Here is a 24,252-nt window from a genome sequence, read left to right on the forward strand (position 1 = left end):
AAAGGAAGACATGGATTTCCCTCAACTGCAAGATAAAGAATGGTTGGCTGATTTTGCCTTCACAGAGGACATCATGGCCTTCACGAATGAACTGAATTCCAAACTACAAGGGAAAGGCCTTTTTGCACATCAGACGTACAGTCTTGTCAAAGCTTTCAAGGGAAAATGACTCCTCCTGACCTGCCAAGTAGAACCCAACAATCTCACCCACCTTGCGACACTACTAGTCTGTTCCATATGAGATGACCAGCGGGAGAAGTATACATCACTGCTGCTGCGTGCTTTGAAAGGTGAGCTTTCTCTTCGCTTTGAGGATTTCAAAGTGTTGGAAAATTACATGCTGTTGGTTTCCTCTCCTTTCACCTTCAATGTGGGTAACGCTCCGACTGACCTGCAACTTGAGCTTATCGATCTTCAGTCTGATGCAGTGATTGGAGAACTATTCAAAACAATGTCACTGACGAGGTTCTATGCATCACTCGATGAACAAAACTTGGTTGGGGAGAGAAGCACCAGATCATCAGCAGACTACAGATTATAGTAGGGTGAGGCCGGGTGCTGCAGACTGTTCTAGTGCCCTCACCAATTAGTTGAAATATATGTTGAAGAGGTTGGGGCTTAAGCTGCATCCATGTCTCACCCCACGGTCCTTTGGAAAGAAATGTGTTTACAGGGATTTTATAATGTCGTATGTTTTTCCCCCAACACCACTTTCCATCAATTTGTATAGTAGACCCTCGTGCCAAATTGAGTCAAAAGCTTTTTTGAAATCAACAAAGCACGAGAAGACTTTGTCTTTGTTTTGGTTTGTTTGTTTGTCAATTAAGGTGTGCAGGGTTAATACGTGGTCTGTCGTACGGTAATTTAGTAAAAAGCCATTTTGACATTTGCTCAGTACATTGTTTTCATTGAGGAAATGTACGAGTCTGCTGTCAATGATAATGCAGAGGATTTTCCCAAGGTTGCTGTTGACGCATATATCGTATTTTGTCCTGTAGTTCATTCAATGTAATTGGAGAATCCAGTGGGTTCTGATAGTCTTTAATAGTTGATTCTAAGTTACAGTGCCTTGCGAAAGTATTCGGTCCCCTTGAACTTTGCGACCTTTTGCCACATTTCAGGCTTCAAACATAAAGATATAAAACTGTATTTTTTTGTGAAGAATCAACAACAAGTGGGACACAATCATGAAGTGGAACGACATTTATTGGATATTTCAAACTTTTTTAACAAATCAAAAACTGAAAAATTGGGCGTGCAAAATTATTCAGCCCCCCTAAGTTAATACTTTGTAGCGCCACCTTTTGCTGCGATTACAGCTGTAAGTCGCTTGGGGTATGTCTCTATCAGTTTTGCACATCGAGAGACTGACATTTTTTCCCATTCCTTGACAGTATAAAGGATTTCACCTATTTTTCCATGGCCCTGGAAAATTGTTTATATTCTTACGAGGCAAAACCTCAAACTTTGAAATGACAGAGGAAATATTTATTGGAGGAGGTTAATATGTGTGTGGCAAAGCTGGGACATAGTTTTGAAAAGTTATCCAGTGTAAACCACTGATGGGTAGCCAAACTTGACAGGAAAAAGCGTTGGCCTTTTGAAAAGGATACAAGATCAAGTAACTGAGCTGAACCGAGATCAGATTTTTTTTTCCTGCATTGCATTATCCATCAGGAGGTGCTCTGTACATGTGTTCTGAAAATGAGCCACGTTGTGGATACAGTCACTAAAGTGGTAAAGTGATAAGAGCAAAATCTTTAAACCACATGAAGTTTGTCTCACTGTCGGAAGAGACAAAGTTGGGACATGCAGATCTCCCCTACCACACAGACGTGAGATGGCTGAGTTTGGGGAATGTGCTTAAAAGGGTGTGGGACCTGAAGTCGGCCATTGCTGAGTTTTTGCAAATAAAAGGAAGACATGGATTTCCCTCAACTGCAAGATAAAGAATGGTTGGCTGATTTTGCCTTCACAGAGGACATCATGGCCTTCACGAATGAACTGAATTCCAAACTACAAGGGAAAGGCCTTTTTGCACATCAGACGTACAGTCTTGTCAAAGCTTTCAAGGGAAAATGACTCCTCCTGACCTGCCAAGTAGAACCCAACAATCTCACCCACCTTGCGACACTACTAGTCTGTTCCATATGAGATGACCAGCGGGAGAAGTATACATCACTGCTGCTGCGTGCTTTGAAAGGTGAGCTTTCTCTTCGCTTTGAGGATTTCAAAGTGTTGGAAAATTACATGCTGTTGGTTTCCTCTCCTTTCACCTTCAATGTGGGTAACGCTCCGACTGACCTGCAACTTGAGCTTATCGATCTTCAGTCTGATGCAGTGATTGGAGAACTATTCAAAACAATGTCACTGACGAGGTTCTATGCATCACTCGATGAACAAAACTTGGTTGGGGAGAGAAGCACCAGATCATCAGCAGACTACAGATTATAGTAGGGTGAGGCCGGGTGCTGCAGACTGTTCTAGTGCCCTCACCAATTAGTTGAAATATATGTTGAAGAGGTTGGGGCTTAAGCTGCATCCATGTCTCACCCCACGGTCCTTTGGAAAGAAATGTGTTTACAGGGATTTTATAATGTCGTATGTTTTTCCCCCAACACCACTTTCCATCAATTTGTATAGTAGACCCTCGTGCCAAATTGAGTCAAAAGCTTTTTTGAAATCAACAAAGCACGAGAAGACTTTGTCTTTGTTTTGGTTTGTTTGTTTGTCAATTAAGGTGTGCAGGGTTAATACGTGGTCTGTCGTACGGTAATTTAGTAAAAAGCCATTTTGACATTTGCTCAGTACATTGTTTTCATTGAGGAAATGTACGAGTCTGCTGTCAATGATAATGCAGAGGATTTTCCCAAGGTTGCTGTTGACGCATATATCGTATTTTGTCCTGTAGTTCATTCAATGTAATTGGAGAATCCAGTGGGTTCTGATAGTCTTTAATAGTTGATTCTAAGTTACAGTGCCTTGCGAAAGTATTCGGTCCCCTTGAACTTTGCGACCTTTTGCCACATTTCAGGCTTCAAACATAAAGATATAAAACTGTATTTTTTTGTGAAGAATCAACAACAAGTGGGACACAATCATGAAGTGGAACGACATTTATTGGATATTTCAAACTTTTTTAACAAATCAAAAACTGAAAAATTGGGCGTGCAAAATTATTCAGCCCCCCTAAGTTAATACTTTGTAGCGCCACCTTTTGCTGCGATTACAGCTGTAAGTCGCTTGGGGTATGTCTCTATCAGTTTTGCACATCGAGAGACTGACATTTTTTCCCATTCCTTGACAGTATAAAGGATTTCACCTATTTTTCCATGGCCCTGGAAAATTGTTTATATTCTTACGAGGCAAAACCTCAAACTTTGAAATGACAGAGGAAATATTTATTGGAGGAGGTTAATATGTGTGTGGCAAAGCTGGGACATAGTTTTGAAAAGTTATCCAGTGTAAACCACTGATGGGTAGCCAAACTTGACAGGAAAAAGCGTTGGCCTTTTGAAAAGGATACAAGATCAAGTAACTGAGCTGAACCGAGATCAGATTTTTTTTTCCTGCATTGCATTATCCATCAGGAGGTGCTCTGTACATGTGTTCTGAAAATGAGCCACGTTGTGGATACAGTCACTAAAGTGGTAAAGTGATAAGAGCAAAATCTTTAAACCACATGAAGTTTGTCTCACTGTCGGAAGAGACAAAGTTGGGACATGCAGATCTCCCCTACCACACAGACGTGAGATGGCTGAGTTTGGGGAATGTGCTTAAAAGGGTGTGGGACCTGAAGTCGGCCATTGCTGAGTTTTTGCAAATAAAAGGAAGACATGGATTTCCCTCAACTGCAAGATAAAGAATGGTTGGCTGATTTTGCCTTCACAGAGGACATCATGGCCTTCACGAATGAACTGAATTCCAAACTACAAGGGAAAGGCCTTTTTGCACATCAGACGTACAGTCTTGTCAAAGCTTTCAAGGGAAAATGACTCCTCCTGACCTGCCAAGTAGAACCCAACAATCTCACCCACCTTGCGACACTACTAGTCTGTTCCATATGAGATGACCAGCGGGAGAAGTATACATCGCTGCTGCTGCATGCTTTGAACGGTGAGCTTTCTCTTCGCTTTGAGGATTTCAAAGTGTTGGAAAATTACATGCTGTTGGTTTCCTCTCCTTTCACCTTCAATGTGGGTAACGCTCCGACTGACCTGCAACTTGAGCTTATCGATCTTCAGTCTGATGCAGTGATTGGAGAACTATTCAAAACAATGTCACTGACGAGGTTCTATGCATCACTCGATGAACAAAACTTTCCAAAGATTAGGAGTCATGCTCAGAAGATATTTGTACTGTTTGGGTCAACAGACACATACTTATCCAGAGAGACTTAACCCCAGTTGTTCCTTTAAGTGCCTTGCTCAAGGGCATATTGACATATTTTTGAAACCTATATCTACTGTATATCTAAAATTGTTTACAAAGGAATTAAAAATGAAAAACAGGTTATGGTAAGCCTAAATAGGTTCAGGAGTAAAATCACAAGTTGCATGGACTGCATGTGAAAAAACGTTTTCAGTGATGAAATATAACAAGTCAAGGCACAGATCATCTCTTACTGACTCTCACCTCTCAGCAATCCTGCGCATAGCGACGTCAGAAACTGTACCTGACTTCACTGCTCTAGTCAATGCCCATCAGAGACTTCACTCCTCACACTGATTGAGTAGTTTAATGTTGAGTAATGTTGAGCTCTCCCTCTTTCTTGTGTTTTTGTGCACATCCGTTAACAAGAGTTCTGTCCGTGGTGCTGAATGCACAGTGTACTTTTCCCTCCATGTAGTTCAATGCATGTTTAATAATGAAAACACCTACCAAAAGGAGAACATGGACGTGGTTTATTTCTGTGCATGTTACAAAAGTAAAATAAGTAGCATATCTGGACGTGATTTACAGTAGATATATCTGTCAACACTGTCATACACATGATGTATAATCCTGTAATATGATTCTGGCCCACAATGGCAAAAATATATTCTAATGTGACCCTCCATGGAAAATAATTGCCCAGGCCTGGCTTAGTGGGACGATCATTTGTTTTTCAACAGGACAATGACCCAAAACACACCTCCAGGCTGTGTAAAGGCTGTTTGACCAAGGAGAGTGATGGAGTGCTACATCAGATGACCTGGCCTCCACAATCACCCGACCTCAACCCAATTCAGATGGTTTGGGATGAGTTGGACCGCAGAGGGAAGGAAAAGCAGCCAACAACTGCTCAGCATATGTGGGAACTCCTTCAAGACTGTTGGAAAAGCATTCCTCATGAAGCTGGTTGAAAGAATGCCAAGAGTGTGCAAAGCTGTCATCAAGACAAAGAGTGGCTACTTTGAAGAATCTCAAATCTCAAATATATTTGATTTGCTTAATACGTTTTTGGTAACTACATGATTCCATTTGTGTTATTTCATAGTTTTGATGTCTTCACTATTATTCTACAATGTAGAAAACAGTAAAAACAAAGAAAAACCCTTGAATGAGTAGGTGTGTCCAAACTTTTGACTGGTACTGTATATGTTTTTGCTGTTTGTTCTTTGTTATAGGGCCAAAAAGATTGGAGAAGTGGTTCACCATACATCTCCGAATTGAATAGATAACTCTTTGTGTTGTTGTTTGTTTAGTGTTGTCACATCCTGACCTTAGTTCCTTTTTTATGTCTCTATTTTAGTTTGGTCAGGGCGTGAGTTGAGGTGGGCATTCTATGTTTTTGTTCTTTGTTTTGTATTTCTGGTTCTGGCCTGGTATGGTTCCCAATCAGAGGCAGCTGTCGATCGTTGTCTTTGATTGAGAACCATACTTAGGCAGCTGTTTTCCCACTATGGGTTGTGGGTAGTTGTTTTCTGTCTTTGTATTAGTTACCAGACGGAACTGTTTCGGTTGTTATTTTTGTTTACTTTGTATTGTAGTGTTCAGTTTAATAAAATGCCGAACACTTACCACGCTGCATATTGGTCCGATCCTTCCTCAGAAGAGGAAGAAAACCGTTACAAGTGTTTTCCAATTTTACCAGAAGTGATTGTAGTCTATGGGTTCTTCAATCACATTGAGCTGGTTTCTGACATGCTGTTCCTTCTTTTTCCGTAGTGTATTTCTGTATTGTTTTAGGGATTCACCATAGTGAAGGCGTACAGTAGGCTCAGGTTTTCTCTCTCTTTGCCTCTCTCTCTCCCTTTGTTTTTTCTCTCTCTCTCTCTCTCTCTCTCTCTCTCTCTCTCTCTCTCTCTCTCTCTCTCTCTCTCTGCCTATAACGCAGACCCAGCGACATGATCACAGGCTCTGGTTAAACTTGCTCAAGTTAAGGAATCGTAGAGTTGTTTGTACTAGTGCGACAGAGGAGGTAGAGATTCTGTAGCCAGCATTGTGTCATCGTTAAATATTGACAGATGATGGCTCCTGTCAGCACATTTCAAACTCTTTCACTCAACCGTCTCCTGATGTTGCGTACTGTTATCTGACAAACACTGAAACATGTTGTTTCAACTAAATATCATTAAGTAACTGGTTCCACAGCCTTTTTTTCTCACATTTCAGTCAAAGTGTTAAACATTTTTGTTGGTCCAAACATAAGAAAACGTATGGAAAATGTTGTCAACTTGAAATTATGTGTTTGCTCAAATTGCCTAATAGGTTCATTCAATTAGAAATGAGTATTTGGACATGTTACCTAAAAAAAGGCTGTGAAACTGATTACACACACACAGTGCCTTTAACATACAACATTTTAATTTACATATTTGGCCCTTGTATTGCTACACTTTGCGCGTACGTTAAAAGTACACACAAAATGTTATTTATCATAGGGATTAAGGAGTAATATTAATTAAAACAGAGTAATATACCCCACCAATAAGAGATAACTATACAGAAAAAACGAAAGTTGCTTAAATAATAAATCAAATCAATGAAGACAGAATGGTGAAATTAAGTGATAGTTGACACAGACATAGTGGCATAGCAGGAAGGTTGGAATGCAATGACCCAAGAGGTAGTGAGTTCAAATCCCGGGTGAGGACATATTGAATAATAATTATTGTATAAATGAATATGCCCAGTGTCAAATACATGAATGAGCATATTAGACCATTTCAGCAAACACTTCAGTTTAAATTGACTGCATTTTTTGCCAAACTTTTCTCAAGATTAAGCTTTTTAAAATTCAGGTAACACTTGAATAAACTGAGTGCAAAAAGTAAATACAATTTGAGTGAGAAACTTTGATCAAATTTTAGCCATTCATCTGAAACGTTAGGTTAAAAGAGGCGGTGAAAGTTCTCTACAGTAATATGAGCGAGAATGTGTTGTGAAATGAACCTCGTGTGAGGTGTGCGCTTCAGCAATCCCAATTTCAATACAACCCCTTTTTTAATCAAAGATGAAAAATGACCCCTCCTATAAAAGAACTCACCCTGTTCAATAGCCTTCCTTGGCTTTATAATCAAGCCTGTGGAGCTGTGAGAGCTGCAACATTGTTTTACTAGGACACAGACAGGAGTTGAATGATTCATGTTTGATTCAGGTACAGTGGATTGCAGGCTCTACACACAAAAAGAGGAGGGTGGAGGACAGGAGTTATCAATATCGTATAGATCGTGGTCATTTCTTTGATCGACATAGAGCTTTTCAGGTATAAACAGGCCATAAGTGAGTCAGTAAAGCCTGGTATATTTTCAAAACACATTTAGATCCAGCTACGACAACAACAACCCAGGTGGTACCAGAGTGCAATTAACTCATTTTCTGTGCTGTGTTTTCTGTGTAATTACTAAAGCACTGTGCTTCAATGGAGATCGATGGCCGACTGAGAGGCGGAGGGGAGTCTGTGGGGAAATATGGAGCGCAAACATTCTCCCTAAGCACAGCTGCCTTCCTAAACCACCACATACGAAATGCCACAGCAACATGTTCCTCACATTCAAAGCAGCCTAGCTTCTAGGTGGAGAAAAGCGCTAGGTGTGGCGACTGGTGAGCCCCACGACAGTGAGTGAATGTTTCCGTTATGAAAGGCTTTGCTCTAGGAAGGTCACTCTGGGCTGTAGGCTGGAAGCTCATAACATAATAGAATGGGTTTAGCGTCTGTCTGTCTGTCTGTCTGTCTGTCTGTCTGTCTGTCTGTCTGTCTGTCTGTCTGTCTGTCTGTCTGTCTGTCTGTCTGTCTGTCTGTCTGTCTGTCTGTCTGTCTGCAGAAGCAGGGAGGAGTGACGGTTGTGAATATTCACTGGCACCAATTCAACATAAATATTACAGTGAATAGAGACTTGGCAGACAGTGTGAGGATATATTTTCAGACCTGCTGAAACGGCAAAATGCAGTTGAGGTTTCAGGTTTTGAGTAAATATGAATTCCTAAATAAGGCTGGATGCCAGGCACCGTTTATTCAACTGGACTGGTGTGTGTCCCAGAGGGGGTCGAGGCTGCTTGTGTAGATCTGGTGTTAGCCAAATACAGGAGGACATGTCCTGGTGACTGGCTGACCATAGATCTGGTGTTAGCCAAATACAGAGGAGCAATCAATAACTGCCTCATTTCTACCTTTCACACTCAGTCTCTCTCTCTCTCTCTCTCTCTCTCTCTCTCACACACACACACACACACACACACACACACACACACACACACACACACACACACACACACACACACACACACACACACACACACACACACACATTCCCACACATGTCCTATCTCTCCGCAGGGAGACCTGAAAGATGAAAGAGGGAGTGAGACAAGTGGTTGTCTTGTAAGCGATGGAGCGATACAATGGTTGACAGACAGGTAGAAGCCAGGTCAATGTGTGGAAAAGCCTGAGGCTCCGTGTGACGGACCCGATCAATGAGACAAGAAGGAACGGCTTTCTATCCTAGCCTCATCAGCAACAACCAACCATCCAAAAAGCTTGAGTGCAATACCTGGGGCAAAGGCGAACTTTAACTCTCAATTTGGCTCTTCCAACTGGATCTTGGCTAACCATAAGCAGTTCGATTTGTGCTCAAAGTACATGTTTATAGGTCACAAAATGCAAATAACCGAATCTGCGGAAAACTCTCCATTTGTATCCAAAAGATACTATCTGGTTAGTTGAGCCAAAGGGGTAAGTTGAGCCACCCTTGTTTAAAGGAAACCATACACAAAATGATTAATTTGATCAAATATTTTGGTAGAGGTCATCATTTCATAGTCTGTGATGGAAGAAAACACATGGAAAAATTGGGAAGCAGGTTAGGTCCAAAAAACTGATTTTCACCAAGTCAAATTAATTTATTGTGTTAGAAGTTTCATGATGCTTGACTTTATCTAAACCAAAGTAGATACTTTTAAGGTTGTTCTATACATCAGTTGGGATCTCTATAAGGTCTTAAACACATAGCATGAAAGTGCATCCTTGCATCCTTGTAACTAATATAGTCCAAATGTTTGCCTTGGGTAAGTTGAACCAATGGCCATGGGGTAAGTCGAATCAATAGTCAATGGCAAGTTGAGCAAATTTGAGCCCAATTGAGCAAGTTGAAGTGTTTTCTTCTCAAGCGTAATGCAAGGCATTATTGCTGGTATATGAGGTAACAGCAGGGCCAGGCCTATGTCAAAAGTGTTGAAAAATTACTGCAGTGCCAGCTGTGCCACCAGAGACTCTGGGTTCGCGCCCAGGCTCTGTCGTAACCGGCCGCGACCGGGAGGTCCGTGGGGCGACGCACAATTGGCCTAGCGTCATCCGGGTTAGGGAGGGCTTGGCTGGTAGGGATATCCTTGTCTCATCGCGCACCAGCGACTCCTGTGGCGGGCAACCAAGATTGCCAGGTGCACGGTGTTTCCTCCGACACATTGGTGCGGCTGGCTTCCGGGTTGGATGCACGCTGTGTTAAGAAGAAGTGCGGCTTAGTTGGGTTGTGTATCGGAGGACGCATGACCTCCAACCTTCGTCTCTCCCGAGCCCATACGGGAGTTGTAGCGAAGAGACAAGATAGTAGCTACTAAAACAATTGGATACTACGAAATTGGGGAGAAAAAGGGTTAAAAAAAAAATATATTTTTTTTAAGTGTTGAAAAAGTACAAAGTGTTTGTAAGGTGTTAAGTCTGTGTTAAAAGATGCTTAAAGGTGCAATATGCAGAAATCGCTCTGCCATTTCCTGGTTGCAAAAATTCTAATAGTTTGCCTAATATCAGTTTATGTAACAAAACAAGCAATGCATACTGTAGATAATCATTGTACCATCTAAACCGCTGTGAAATATATTTTTAATTACCAAAGCTATTGTATTTTCATAAAACCTACAATACCTAAAGTAAAAGACACAAAATTCTGATTATGTCCAGGGATACACAACATCCTGAAATATATGTAGATATCTTTGTTAGAGTTGAATACTATATTTCCCTTGACGGAGTAATGCTGAATGTAAACAATGACTCAACTTATCCCACTTTCCCCAAATGCAGTTTCAATGTTTAAACTTTCATGGATTTACAGTAATCTGGACGATCAAACAAAGCTGGTAGACTGACCCAGATTGGGGTGTGCAGTTGTTCATTTGAAAATAGCTCATAGCTGTAAGCAACTTAGAGAAATGTCATAAATTAGTAATTGCCCCATGTTCATCAACATTGCAGCAAATCGTTCTCCACCAGTAAAAATGCATGATAAAGATTTGTGAAGATCATCCACATACCCAACTAGGTAACTACAGTACAGGACAATTAGCTCAAACAAAATTAAAACGACATGCAAGGCAATCAGTGTATGATAAAGACACACATCTCTCTTTCTCCTTTGTTTGGTCTGAGCAGATCACATTAATTACATAAACAGGTTTTCCTGCTGAAGCTAACAAGCAGGTGGTTCCTGAGGGCTGGAGACAAACACACCACTAAAAGTGAAAATCAATATAGGTCGTTCAATTCTCACCCTTCATTCCAGCATGGCTGTGAGAGATGGGTATGGCTGAGAGGCGCATCAGTGTCCTTAACTGTCTACTAGGCAGGGAGCATTGCTGACATTGTCCCCAAATGATTTAATTGTCAGCAATCAAGATTTCCAAGAGTGTGCAAAGCTGTCATCAAGTGCAAAGGGTGGCTACTTTGAAGAGTCTCAAATCTCAAATATATTTTGATTTGTTTAACACTTATTTTGGTTACTACATGCTTCCATATGTGTTATTTCAGAGTTTTGATATCTTCACTATTATTCTACAATGTATAAAATAGTAAAAAAAATAATAAAGAAAAACCCTTGAATGAACTGTCAAAATACAGAAATCATCCCCATAAGATAGTTTTGGGGTGGAATTTTCAGTTAAAAGCAAGCAGCTAAATAGTCCTGAAAACAGAATGAAAAAGAAGCTTACCATCACTGTCAAATGAAGTTGAAGTAGAGCATTTCATGCCAGCAGATTAGTCTGTGTAAAATAACACGATTGTCTCGCCTCCTAAGGGTTTTTGTATGTTAGTTAAACATTTCGAGAGTGTAGGCTCTGTCAGCATGATGCTCAACTGCTTTCGTTCATGAAAACATCACACCAGTCAACAATTGAGTGTGGAAGTTGCCAAGTCTGTGTTTCTATGGTCAAAAATCATCCTATGATATTTGCAAACACGGTGTTTGATATTTGCTGTTTGATATTTGCCGCATCTGTATGTGTTCCACTATTATAGTAGCATCCCCTGTGTTCTTCTTATTTCCGGGGGAATCAGTCTTTGAGGGATTCATGCAGGGTTTGTTGCTTCATGGTATTTGAAACATCAGTCGTGCAGTGAGAGGAATTGAATGATATCCACTGTAAGACTAATGGTCTTAGTCTAATTGGGAGTCTGCGAATAAAAGCAAATGTAATGGGGGTGGCAGGTAGCCTAGCGATTAAGAGCATTGGGCCAGTAACTGAAAGGTCGCTAGTTTGAATCCCCGAGCCGACTAAGTGAAAAATTTGTCTATGTGCTCTTAAGCAAGGCACTTAACCCTAATTGCTCCAGGGTCGGCGTCAATAATGGCTGATCCCTGGCCGTGACCCTACTCTCCGAGGATGTCTCAGGGGGAGTGGGATATGCTGAAAACTCATTTCCAATTCACACATAATACACACTTGTACATGTGTGAAATAGGACAAATGTAAGCACCCACCCACCAATGAAGTGGGGTGTTTTCACACAAACTGCAGCACATGTGGCAATTATCTATGTCTATGCAGCTTGTAGCTGCTGCTACACAGATCAACTCCCTCTCATCTTCTAGAAACCATATCCGATGTGTGAAAACAAGCCATCGTTAGCTCACACAGAAGCAGACCCATGCAGCCCTGTTTGAAAGACAGGGTGATCTGGCATAATAAGCGCCATTAAGATGGAAATTACAAAATGCCTTCTCACACACTTAAACACACATACGAGTGTGCATGAAGGTACACACACATTAATGGGTTGTGTACGCGTGCTGTGCTGTGTAGGTTACCTGTAATGGCGTGTGTCTCTGAGAACTCTGTTGCTGGGTATCCTCTCACTCTCTCTCTGGTTGAAGGCATACAGTTTGTACGGGTCCTGGCCTGGTTTCCAACGCCTGGCGTTGAGGTAGTTCTTCTCTTCAAACTCTTCCAGGAGGTCGTCCCATTCTGCCTCTGAGATCTGAAACAAAAGGAAATCCACTCATCACACAAACCCCACTGTAAACAACTTGCTGGGGTAGAGTTCACTTTAGAAACTGCAAGAACAGCAGCGTCCAACTGTGGAATTTGTGCTGTAAGCTGATGTTCAGCTTTTTTGCTTGACATGAAATGAGGTTTACACTGTCATAAACATAACAATTGATGGCAGCATTTTGGCAAGTCCCCATCCTCATAATAACTCTTCAACATAACGACAACAACCATAGAGACAAACAGGGTACGCAGACGATGCACACACACCTCTGAATTTGCTGGTGCAGAATCTGGAGGGCGTATCAATTCTAGTTTAATAAAACCCTCTTTTGTGCAGCGGCAGCAGATTGAAATCACCCATAAACTGGAGCCTCTTCCATATTTCCTGTTATTATTTTCTGTTTTGTTTTGCTGATGTGCCAGATTCTCCAGCTCCAGCCATTTGGGCTGATGGGAACCAGAGGTCTATACTCCCACCAGCCTGGATGATGCTGGTGATTAACAAGCTAGCAGGTTGCTAGTTTCTCCCCTGATGACAGTTTGAATGGAGCCTAATGAAAAATCCTCAACACGCACTCGCAAATACACACACACACACACACACACACACACACACACACACACACACACACACACACACACACGCACATACCCACACACAAACACACTGGGGGGGGGGGGTTCTGGGTGAAGCCTTCATGTCCCTACAGCCTGCTGGGTAACAAAAGGCAGCCGACATTGTGACTGAAGGCCCATGAATCACTGCCTGCTGATGCTGAGTGATTAAATCTGATTTCCATGCAATGCGGCAGCGCCAGGGTAATTGTTGGCCTTCAAGACAATAACACAGCCTACAATGTTCCCTGGCTTATGGCTTTTTTCATCAATACTCCAGAAACTTAATCCACCTTCAGGAAGGACCTGCTGGAGGTTGTGGCAAGGACTTGGCTCTCTGTTTTACAAATTATATTTTATCTTATTAAGCAGAACGACAGAATCGTGTAGTCCTCAGGTGAAACTCAGGGGAGATACAGCTAGCCTGAGGGAGCCGTACTGACGGGAATTCTACTAGGCTTTTCTTTTATGGTGCGCTTGTTTGTGTCTTTTACACCTGGCGAAGAGAATCTGCTCAAGGTCCTGTGGATTCATTATATTTACCAGACTTGTCTCCCTGAGCAATTTTATTGCACCTAACATGCCTTCTCAATGTCTCTTCCTAATTGGGGCGGCAGGGTAGTTCAAACCCCCGAGCTGACAAGGTACAAATCTGTCGTTCTGCTCCTGAACAGGCAGTTAACCCACTGTTCCTAGGCCGTCATTGAAAATAAGAATTTGTTCTTAACTGACTTGCCTAGTTAAATAAATAAAGAACAGACATTCAACAAATGACCTCTGGAAACAGGAATCATGCAATAATGTCAAAAAACAGCATTATCTTATTAAACAACCAAGGATCCTATTCATTTTTTCTGACATGACTGGTGGCCGTATTCATGTCAAACACAGGTGGATTAAAGGGTAATGATATTTCTTTGCTCGTAAGAAGGATCATTTCACAAGACAAAGCCATTGAGGAGACGATGCAGTAGATAGAAGGGGGTGGGGTTCGAACCTAAATGAGGCGATACAAGCACAAGGGCACATGGCAATGACCACTGAGCCATGGGAAGGCAGCTCACATCAGCTCCTCTGTCTTAACTGGCCAAGCTCATTATTCCCAGAGGACACTAGTGGCCGGTGAGAGGAGACTGAGAAGAGAGGAAAGAGAACAGGGGAGAATAGGGGAGATCCTAGAGGAGAGAGGACTACAGTGAAGACGTGGGGAGAGATGTGGGGCGTCCTCCCCACATTAGGAGGACAGTAATGATTCGTTAGGGTCCGCTATTTGTTCGTCCACCCGTGCGGTGGATGAATTCCCTCTTAAGCACACTGCTGTCTTTCAAGGCCTTTTCAGTCTGGCGGAGATGTCATGCCCTGCCACTTTATAAGAATCACAACAGCATCCTCCAAGCCGGTAATAGAGGTGGCTAATTGCAGATGTCTGTTTCTGAAGATAGACTGCTTAGCATGATAATGGCTACAGTGCAGCAGCATCCGTATAACTCAGACCAGATGTCTGGGAGGGCTCCCTGGTAAAACAGCCTGTTTCTTTATGTTATACATTTCCCACACTAAAAGTTGATGTAGTAAAAGGGGCTTATGTGTGCAATACTAGATGTTGAAATCGGTTTTATTTTTTTAATAATCTCTACCTTTGTATGAAGTTATCTGAATGTATTAAAATGCAACTCCCCAAAAAGCTCCAGAAAAACATTGACACATCACCAATTAATCCTTTGCCTTCAGAGTTTTTCTCAGAGTTACGATGGTTGACAGCTGAATCCACAGAGGAAATGCTAATCTGGTGCTCACATATTCACTTTGTCATCTCCAGCACAGTGCCACTGTCACCCCATGATGCCACCAATCTGGGGAAAGTTATTGTGTTTTATCAGGGAGGGAACATGGCCCAGGCAGCAAACAGAATTCAATTATAATTGGACAACACAGAAAATCTGCCTGCAAATCGATCTGTCACAACAAGGTTGAGCGGCTTGAGCCTCAATTTCAGAGCGCAATAAGTGCAAATCTCAACGGTCCCTAGCTGCCCACCAAAGGTCCTTTACTCAAGAAAGAACCGGGCGAGCCTCAAGATTGGAATTCCCCTGGGCTGCCAAGCAAGGCAAGTCCTCCAGAAATACCCCTGTCTTTGGTCCAGTCATCATCACTCTGCCTTTGCCTCCCCTCGGTTGTTAAGACAGGAAAGCCAGGCAGGCAGCCACCAGAGAGCCAGGTTTCATGTGGAGGATATTGCAGCCTAATTGGACATGATACCTTGGTGGAGGGAGAGAGGGAGGGAGGAAAGGAAGGAACGAGTGAGGGTTGGTAAGCTACACCGCGACAGAGTTGCGCAACATTTTAACCCCCAGCAGTTAGGGGTGCTCCCCAGACGGGGAAGTGTGTCTTAATGAGTTGTGGATGACAGAGGGAGCTGTAATTGGATCCTAATACCCCCCCCATCCCCTGTGTCTCGGCATGTGTGTTTGTGTATGTTGTTCCTATTCCTAGACCCCTTAACTCAACCACCGCAACACGTCTTACCCAACAGAGATAACCAAAGGAAAACTGTAGCAGGGGGAATCTCATCATAGTCTGTCTATGGTCTTGGTGGTACCACAGGAGGTGCACATGCCTAGTTACAGTATCAAAGCTATGGGGTAGTAATTGCACAGCCTCCTTTGACTCCTAGCCAGGTAATGAGATTACCCCTAGCAGCTCATTTACAGATCTTTGTCTGTCTCGTCTCAGATGTGATGTTCAGGACTGCACAGCACACACACAGACAAAGACACACACACACACACACACACAGGGATATTATTAGAAGTCCACGTGGTGGTATAATTCAGAGCTGGGGGTCATAGCTCATAAACCAGCGAATGATAAAGTACAAATCAGTGCCAAGGCCGAGCTGGAGGCCCAGACACCAATAACATTAAGAGGGTGTGGACACTCCAGCCCAATAACACACATCCTGCATGGTTAATTTATCCCTGAGACCGACAGGCTCATTTATCATCCCACTGGTCCACACATTAGGCCTAATGCCTCAGCCCTTTGCACCATAATAATCATAATGTGTCATCATCTCCAATCTTCATTGTTGTTTCTCTGATGTCATCAGAGAGAAAGAGAGAGAGAGAGAGAGAGAGAGAGAGAGAGAGAGAGAGAGAGAGAGAGAGAGAGAGAGAGAGAGAGAGAGAGAGAGACACACACAGAGAGACACAGAGAGAGATTGGTCATGTTTTTATTATTTTGGAACTGTGTGTTTACTGTTAAATAAGATTCTTGATTTCACTTTTGTTTATTATCTAGTTCACTTACTTTGACAATGTTAACATATGTTTCCCATGCCCCCAAAAAAACTTAAATTGAATTGAAACAATTGAGAGGGAGATATATCAAAGTGCCTGGGCATGGTGCATGGTGGGTAAATGATAGATGTGTGTTTGGTCCAATGTAGGTGTAGTTTCCGTCCCCCTGGGTATCACAGAAACAGTCAGTCATTATGACAGGCAGAGGCAGCCCTGACCTGTAGAATGTTAGCACATCCCTCTTGCGGATGACAGCCCATTCATTTTTCAACTTCCAGGTCAGGGTTGGCACAGTGTGCCGAGGTGATTTCATAGGGAGGGAAAATGTTCTTCTGTGTGATGTGTTCTCGTCCCTGTACTGGAGGGTAAACAGAGAAATACAGAGGAGTATGGGTAGAGGAATTGGATTGTCAAATCTTGCTTACGCAACACAAAATACAATTCATTGGATTTTTCATACAGTCGGTGTGACTAGAAAGCCTCATCTGTATCTGTGATTTATACAGTGTAGGCCAAAGTAATCCTCCTTCTCCTAGTCATTTACAAAATAGCCTCCAACACCCTACTCAACAAATTGGATGCAGTCTATCACAGTGCCATCCGTTTTGTCACCAAAGCCCCATGTACTACCCACCACTGCGACCTGTATGCTCTAGTTGGCTGGCCCTCGCTTCATACTCGTCGCCAAACCCACTGGCTCCAGGTCATCTACAAGACCCTGCTAGGTAAAGTCCCGCCTTATCTCTGATCGTTGGTCACCATAGCTGCACCCACCGGAAGCACGAGCTCCAGAAGGTATATCTCACCTGTCACCCCCAAAGCCAATTCTTCCTTTGGCCGCCTCTCCTTCCAGTTCTCTGCTGCCAATGACTGGAACGAACGATAAAAATCTCTGAAACTGGAAACACTTACCTCCCTCACTAGCTTTAAGCACCAGCTGTCAGAGCAGCTCACAGATCACTGCACCTGTACATTTCCAATCTATAAATAGCCCAAACAACTACCTCTTCCTCTACTGTATTTATTTATTTTGCTTCTTTGCACCCCAGTATTTCTACTTTGCACACTCATCTACTGTCGAATCTACCATTCCAGTGTTTAATTGCTATATTGTATTTACTTCGCCACCATGGCCTATTTATTGCCTTTACCTCCCTTATCTCACCTCATTTGCTCACATTGTATATAGACTTATTTTTCTACTGTATTATTGACTGTATGTTTTGTTTATTCCATGTGTAACTCTGTGTTGTTGTATGTGTCGAACTGCTTTGCTTTATTTTGGCCAGGTCGCAATTGTAAATGAGAACTTGTTCTCAACTTGCCTGGTTAAATAACGGTGAAATCAAATCAATCAAATTAAAATAAATCAAATAAAAAGTCACTGCCTTTATCCCTGCCCTTGTCGAGGGCCACATTGATTTAAGGTGGAAAAACAAGATACTTGGAAATGGTATCATTGCATCATCATCATGAATTGTTCTAATAAATTGTACTTTGTTTGACTTCTGTTGTCCTTCTCTTAATTTCTTATTTGGTGCTACTGTAGCCAGTGTTTATTTAGCCCAACACTGCAGAGCAGGGGTGTGTCAATACTGGTGACAAGACTATCTTATAAAGGACGGAACACAATCAGGTAAATCAGCAGTCATCAACAAAGAGTGAAAAAAGGGACTTCTACAACGACCACCTTTTACATTGTTTTCTGGTTGCACCAATCTATCTCTGTCTAATGCTTTCTCTCTTTTTCAATGGGTAATGTTGGAATGGTGCTTGCCGCAATACAGGGTGGAGAAAACACAGTCAGTCATATGAATCATTGCAGCAGTGGGAGGAGAGCAAGAGGACATGATATTGGTCTGGCAGCTGTTACATGGAATGTGCTGTTTTCTGTGTGTGTGTGTGTGTGTGTGTGTGTGTGTGTGTGTGTGTGTGTGTGTGTGTGTGTGTGTGTGTGCGTGCGTGTTTCATATACAGTTGAAGTCGTAAGTTTACATACACTTAGGTTGGAGTCATTAAAACTCGTTTTTCAACTTCTTGTTTAACAAACTATAGTTTTGGCAAGTCGGTCAGGACATCTACTTTGTGCATGACACAAGTAATTTTTCCAACAATTGTTTACAGACAGATTATTTCACTTATAACTCACTGTATCACAATTCCAGTGGGTCAGAAGTTAACATACACTAAGTTGACTGTGCCTTTAAACAGCTTGGAAAATTCCATGATGATGTCATGGCTTTAGAAGCTTCTGATAGGCTAATTGACATCATTTGAGTCAATTGGAGGTGTACCTGTGGATGTATTTCAAGGCCTACCTTCAAACTCAGTGCCTCTTTGATTGATAGCATGGGAAAATCAAAAGAAATCAGCCAAGACCAAGACAGAAAAACAATTGTAGACCTCCACATGTCTGGTTCATCCTTGGGAGCAATTTCCAAACGCCTGAAGGTACCAGGTTCATCTGTACAGATGATGAACGTACTTTGGTGCAAAAAGTGCAAATCAATCCCAGAACAACAGCAAAGTACCTTGTGAAGATGCTGGAGGAAACAGGTACAAAAGTATCTATATCCACAGTAAAATGAGTCCTATATCGACATAACCTGAAAAGCCGCTCAGCAAGGAAGAAGCCACTGCTCCAAAACCGCCATAAAAAAGCCAGACTACGGTTTGCATTCATTCTCTCTACTATTATTCTGACATTTCACATTCTTAAAATAAAGTGGTGATCCTAACCGACATAAGACACTGAATTTTTACTAGGATTAAATGTCAGGAATTGTGAAAAACTGAGTTTAAATGTATTTGGCTAAGGTGTATGTAAACTTCTGACTTCAACTGTATGTGTCAAAAGCATGTCTAAATGTGGCAGGAGGTCAAGTATAAATCAAAGCAAACATAAATAGGCTATTTGAGTGCTCCCTGAGCAGGCCTCCTTTCTGGGAACAGACAAGTGCTTTTTATCGCCAACGCACACACATTATAGCTATTTTCACGTATCCATCATACCTTGTACCAAAGCATAATGGCATTCGAACATCCAACGGTTCCCTACATATAATATAAATAGCTCTCTCAGTCCCATGTCTCAATTCCCATGCAAATCAAATGGGTGAGTATGAAGTTAATCATTTGTTTGTCATTTAATTTTGTCACTGTAGCAGTGGAAACCCGTATCTCCGGGGCTAAGTGGGTCTAGTTCCAACATGCTGAAGAAGTGGAGCAAAAAAATAAATAATCAACAACCTCCTTTGAGGTACACAGCACTGGAAGCGATTTTGATCAATCACATCTAAACCATACTGTATGAAAGCTGAGCCGGCTGATGTTTCTATTAAATATTCACTTTGATTCCCTTTTTGCTGTTCTGCATTTGGCGTCTGGAGAAAGCAACCTCTCCATTTTTTTGACCAGCATAAACACACCAAATGTGTTTGTCAGAGAGTTTGACTCTTGCCTCTTTTGATCACTGAGGCACTGGGATTTAGCAGGCCTACTAAGGTTCTGTGTTCTGGTTGACAACTTGTTGACTTTGCCATGATTGGCTGCTGCATGTGGTCCACTTGAAATGAATGGAAATGGAAATTGGATGTATGGAGTGCAGACTTCTTACAGAAATACCAGTGAGTCATTTCTAACTGGTAACCCTGTGGGTGACTCCACTCCAGGGCAGGATGTACAGTATATAATGGTCCCTGTGCTGCGTTTCAAGCTGAATAGGCACCTAAGAGGCTACTTGAATCTAATTTTGTTAAGTTTAGAAAATCTATTTGGGGAGGGGGACATTGCGAACACAGCTGAATATCTGAGAGCCATGCAACATGTTCTCCTTTACTAAGGTCAAGAAAATGAAAAAAACAATAAAAGCGCATCAAGGTTTCTATGGTAGAAATTCTCTCCCTGTTGCTGCCTGTGCTGCCACTGCATCCCAGGCTCCAAATTGAATTATAGAGCATGTCTTTCAAGCTGGGGGGACAATAAAGCAACAGAAAATTCCAGGTGACCACCCCCCCCCCCCCCCCCCCCTTCCAGCAGGCTTCAGAAGAACATCAGTGGTGAGATTATCAAAGCGGCTGCGGGCAACAGACCGAAAAACTAATAACTGGGGCGCTTCCTCGCCGGACACAGGTCTCTGAGTGTTATTTTGGTAGCTGGGAGAGAAATTGTCTGAAAGGCAATAAGCTGAATAGCCCCCCATATTAACTAAATTCACACAAATGTGCCAGCAAGGTGTATAGACTTTGTGTGCCTCTAAATCCTTTTCATTATAACCTCAGATTCAGGCAGTGTTTGAGCTGAGTCTGAGTTGAGAGAAATCTGCTGGGCTTTCATAAAGTTAGAAGAAATATCCATATTTTTTCACTCTGGGAAAAAAAACTGTTCACCACACAAAAGTAAAATGTTCATATTCAGCAATCCAATTGGTAACACTTTTTCCTCTATACAAGAGAGATGTAATAAACTATCATTTTACTGTGTATATACATTCTTAATCATCAAACAAACAACAACAATCCCTGAAGTTGAATTTAATTTTTCATTTTCTCTTAGCTTTAGTCTCAGGTTTGATTCATGTGTGAGGCCATCTACATGAATCATCTATGATGTAACTCTGCTCACAGACACACTATGAAAGCTCAGTGTGTAACAGCAAACACTGCAGATTCTCAGCTCTAAAGCCATGCGCCTTACGGCACCAATTTCTCAGGGAAATACCAAACGTGACAAGTTACTTTATTCCTTTCACTTAGGTGTGTGATCCCTCTCCACTGTCAACATCTTCCTCACTGACTCCGGTTGAAATCAGACTCTTTCACATGAATGACTTCAAACAAAAAGAAGGTGGTATGTTCTCTTCTCTAAATGGTTTTATTTGCTCTTTGTCACTATTCTGTCTTTAGAACGTCACTCGCTCTGTCTAGCGCATTGAGAAATAGCTCTAGCAGCACTGACTAAATAAGATTGATGCCTCAATCCTTGGGAGATAAAGGTGAAAATTACAAATGTGCAGCAAAAGCAGACATCTTCTAGGGAGAGCGAAAAACACATTGGTTACAACTGACAGCCCATTTAGAATAAATGTATATAATTTTTCCATAGTCTAGACAGAATCCCATCAGCCCTGTTTGAATGTTTCAGCATTTCAGCAGCAGCAGTGTTGTGCCATTACAATGCTGTATGGGTGGGAAAGTTATTATCAAGCAGGCAGTGTGTGTGTGTGTGTGTGTGTGTGTGTGTGTGTGTGTGTGTGTGTGTGTGTGTGTGTGTGTGTGTGTGTGTGTGTGTGTGTGTGTGTGCTTGCGTGCTTGCGTGCATGTGTGTGTGTGCATGTGTGTGTGTGTGTGTGTGTGTGTGAGGATGGTATGATTTATTGATCTGCTCCTCATAATAGGGGGAATAACTCCTCCGGGCATGGTAATGACTGCAAAACAGCCCTATCACAGCACTTAGCTAAGAGTAACAGTCTAACAGCCTCTGCTAAGGCAATTTCTTTCAATATCAAACTGGGAATAGCAAAATGATTAACACATATTAAATGAGGCGTGCTACTGTTTTTCTCTTTAACAGGAGATGGGTTTTGGGTAACACTTTGAGAGTAAATAATAAAAAAGGACACTGCATATTTTGCTAAGTGTTTAAGTGTTTTCATAGTTCCTTCAGTCGATCCCATCCTGCTTGCCTAAGGCTTACAATAACACTCACATTTTACACTTACTGTGCAAACACCACGTCAGAGAAAATGAAAGACCTTGTGCACAAGGACAGTGAGTCCTTTCAATGGCTACTCTATAAGCACAAACACTTGCTCCCTTCAAGATGACTCAATATCCCATAGTTTGACTCCATCCACAGTAATCCTAGCACATTCATGTAACACCTACTGTACCAATCCTGAAGATGTGGTGCGGCAATCCTTACATGTAAAACATATTCATTCCCAGCTTCAGTCATTTTCATCCTCAGAACTCATTTTATTTCTCCCTCGTTGCTCTACTAGCAATGGGAAAAATAACAAAAATTCAATTTCATTCAAGGTAGAAATGTGTCATTCCAATCATGTGGACGAGAGCATTCGGGAGTCATTGGCATTGTGATACAAAAGCTGAACACTGTGATTGGAACATCTGTCTTGTTTGTTCACCAGGTGAGAGTTACATTGGGAACAGACATGACATGAAAATAACAGAGTTGTTGAGAGCTGGAGGAAGGTAAGGTAGGTAAGGTAAGGTTATTTTATGACATGGAGGGAAAAATAGAAGAACCCAGTATGGCTGAGAAAAACACACGCAAGTCTATGAGAATTGTTCTCCTGAAAACAATCATCGTGTGCTATACATCCTACGAGTCATTTAAGTTTACAGTACAACTTAAAAACATAATAATGACCCAATTATCCTAAGGCTACATAGTAGTTAGATTCCCCACACACAGCTCCAGGCGAGTCTCAACCACATGCCAAGCACCGTACAAACTTAAGCTTCAGAAAAGTGTGCTGCTGAAATGCCACACAAAAAGAGATGTAAGACGCATAATAAAAGCCTAGCGGCAGACAACTGATTCAGAAAAAAAAAGTATATCGTTGGGGATGAAAAGACTGAGTGAGATCCCCTATGGGATCTGTGCTTTGTGCTGCACAAGCTTCCTCTGCAGAACAGCTCCCAATCTGCATCAGGAATAGCTCAAAGACCCCCAAAAGACAGAGCTTGAAGGGGAAGAGAAACTGCTGTGTTCTTCAAAGGAAGGATGAATCCATGCTCTGCTATAGATATCCTTAGGCAGTCTGCAGCTTTTATTGTTCACAAAGCAGCTAGGTAAACAAACCTACATGGTCTTCTGAGATAGATGGGAGGGGTTGAGGGTAGCTGAAGGATGGGACTAAAAACAAACAAAAGATAGCTATTGTAAAATATACTGTGTCTGTAAAATGTATATAGTATGTATATACTATATTATGGAAGTAGAAGTCTAAGTGTTGTTGTCCATTAGTTTACTCCAATTAGGGGAGGGGTGGTAGGGTTACGGGAAAATAATAAAGGAAAATATTTTTTTTAAGTATATATTTTATATATACAGTACCAGTCAAAAGTTTGGACACAGCTACTCATTCAAGAGTTTTCCTTTATTTTTTACTATTTTCTACATTGTAGAATAATAGTGAAAACATCAAAACTATGAAATAACACATATGGAATCATGTAGTAACCAAAAAGGTTATAAACAAATCAAAATACATTTTATATTTGAGATTCTACAAAGTAGCCAACTTTTGCCTTGACGACAGCTTTGGACACTCTTGGCATTCTCTCAAACCAGCTTCATGAGGTAGTCACCTGAAATGCATTTCAATTAACAGGTGTACCATGTTAAAGGTTCATTTATGGAATTTCTTTCCTTTTTAATGTGTTTGTGTCATGACTTCCGCCGAAGTCGGTTCCTCTCCTTGTTCGGGCGGCGCTCGGCGGTCGGCGTCGCCGGTCTTCTAACCATCATCAATCCACTTTTCATTTTCCATTTGTTTTGTCTTGTCTTCTCACACACCTGGTCTTATCCCTCATTACATGTTGTGTATTTAACCCTCCATGTCTTTGTGTGGAATTGTTTATTGTAAGTGCATGTGCACATTTTCTCTGGTGCGCGACGGGTTTTG

The 24,252-nt window shown here is 41.8% G+C and overlaps 1 protein-coding gene across 2 annotated transcripts in view; it reads right to left on the bottom strand.

The window, feature by feature from the left end:
• Positions 1-24,252, bottom strand: part of LOC110522252 (polypeptide N-acetylgalactosaminyltransferase 14) — a 134,147-nt gene that overhangs the window by 103,155 nt on the left and 6,740 nt on the right. For both annotated transcript variants that reach the window (XM_036975825.2, XM_036975826.2), the window contains exon 2: positions 12,504-12,673. In XM_036975825.2, coding sequence (XP_036831720.1) covers positions 12,504-12,673 — 170 coding nt within the window. The remainder of the gene's footprint in view (positions 1-12,503; positions 12,674-24,252) is intronic.

The sequence above is a fragment of the Oncorhynchus mykiss genome, chromosome 4 (genome assembly GCF_057628025.1).
Source record: "Oncorhynchus mykiss isolate SJ-2025 chromosome 4, ASM5762802v1, whole genome shotgun sequence".
NCBI classification, from domain to species: Eukaryota; Metazoa; Chordata; class Actinopteri; order Salmoniformes; family Salmonidae; genus Oncorhynchus; species Oncorhynchus mykiss.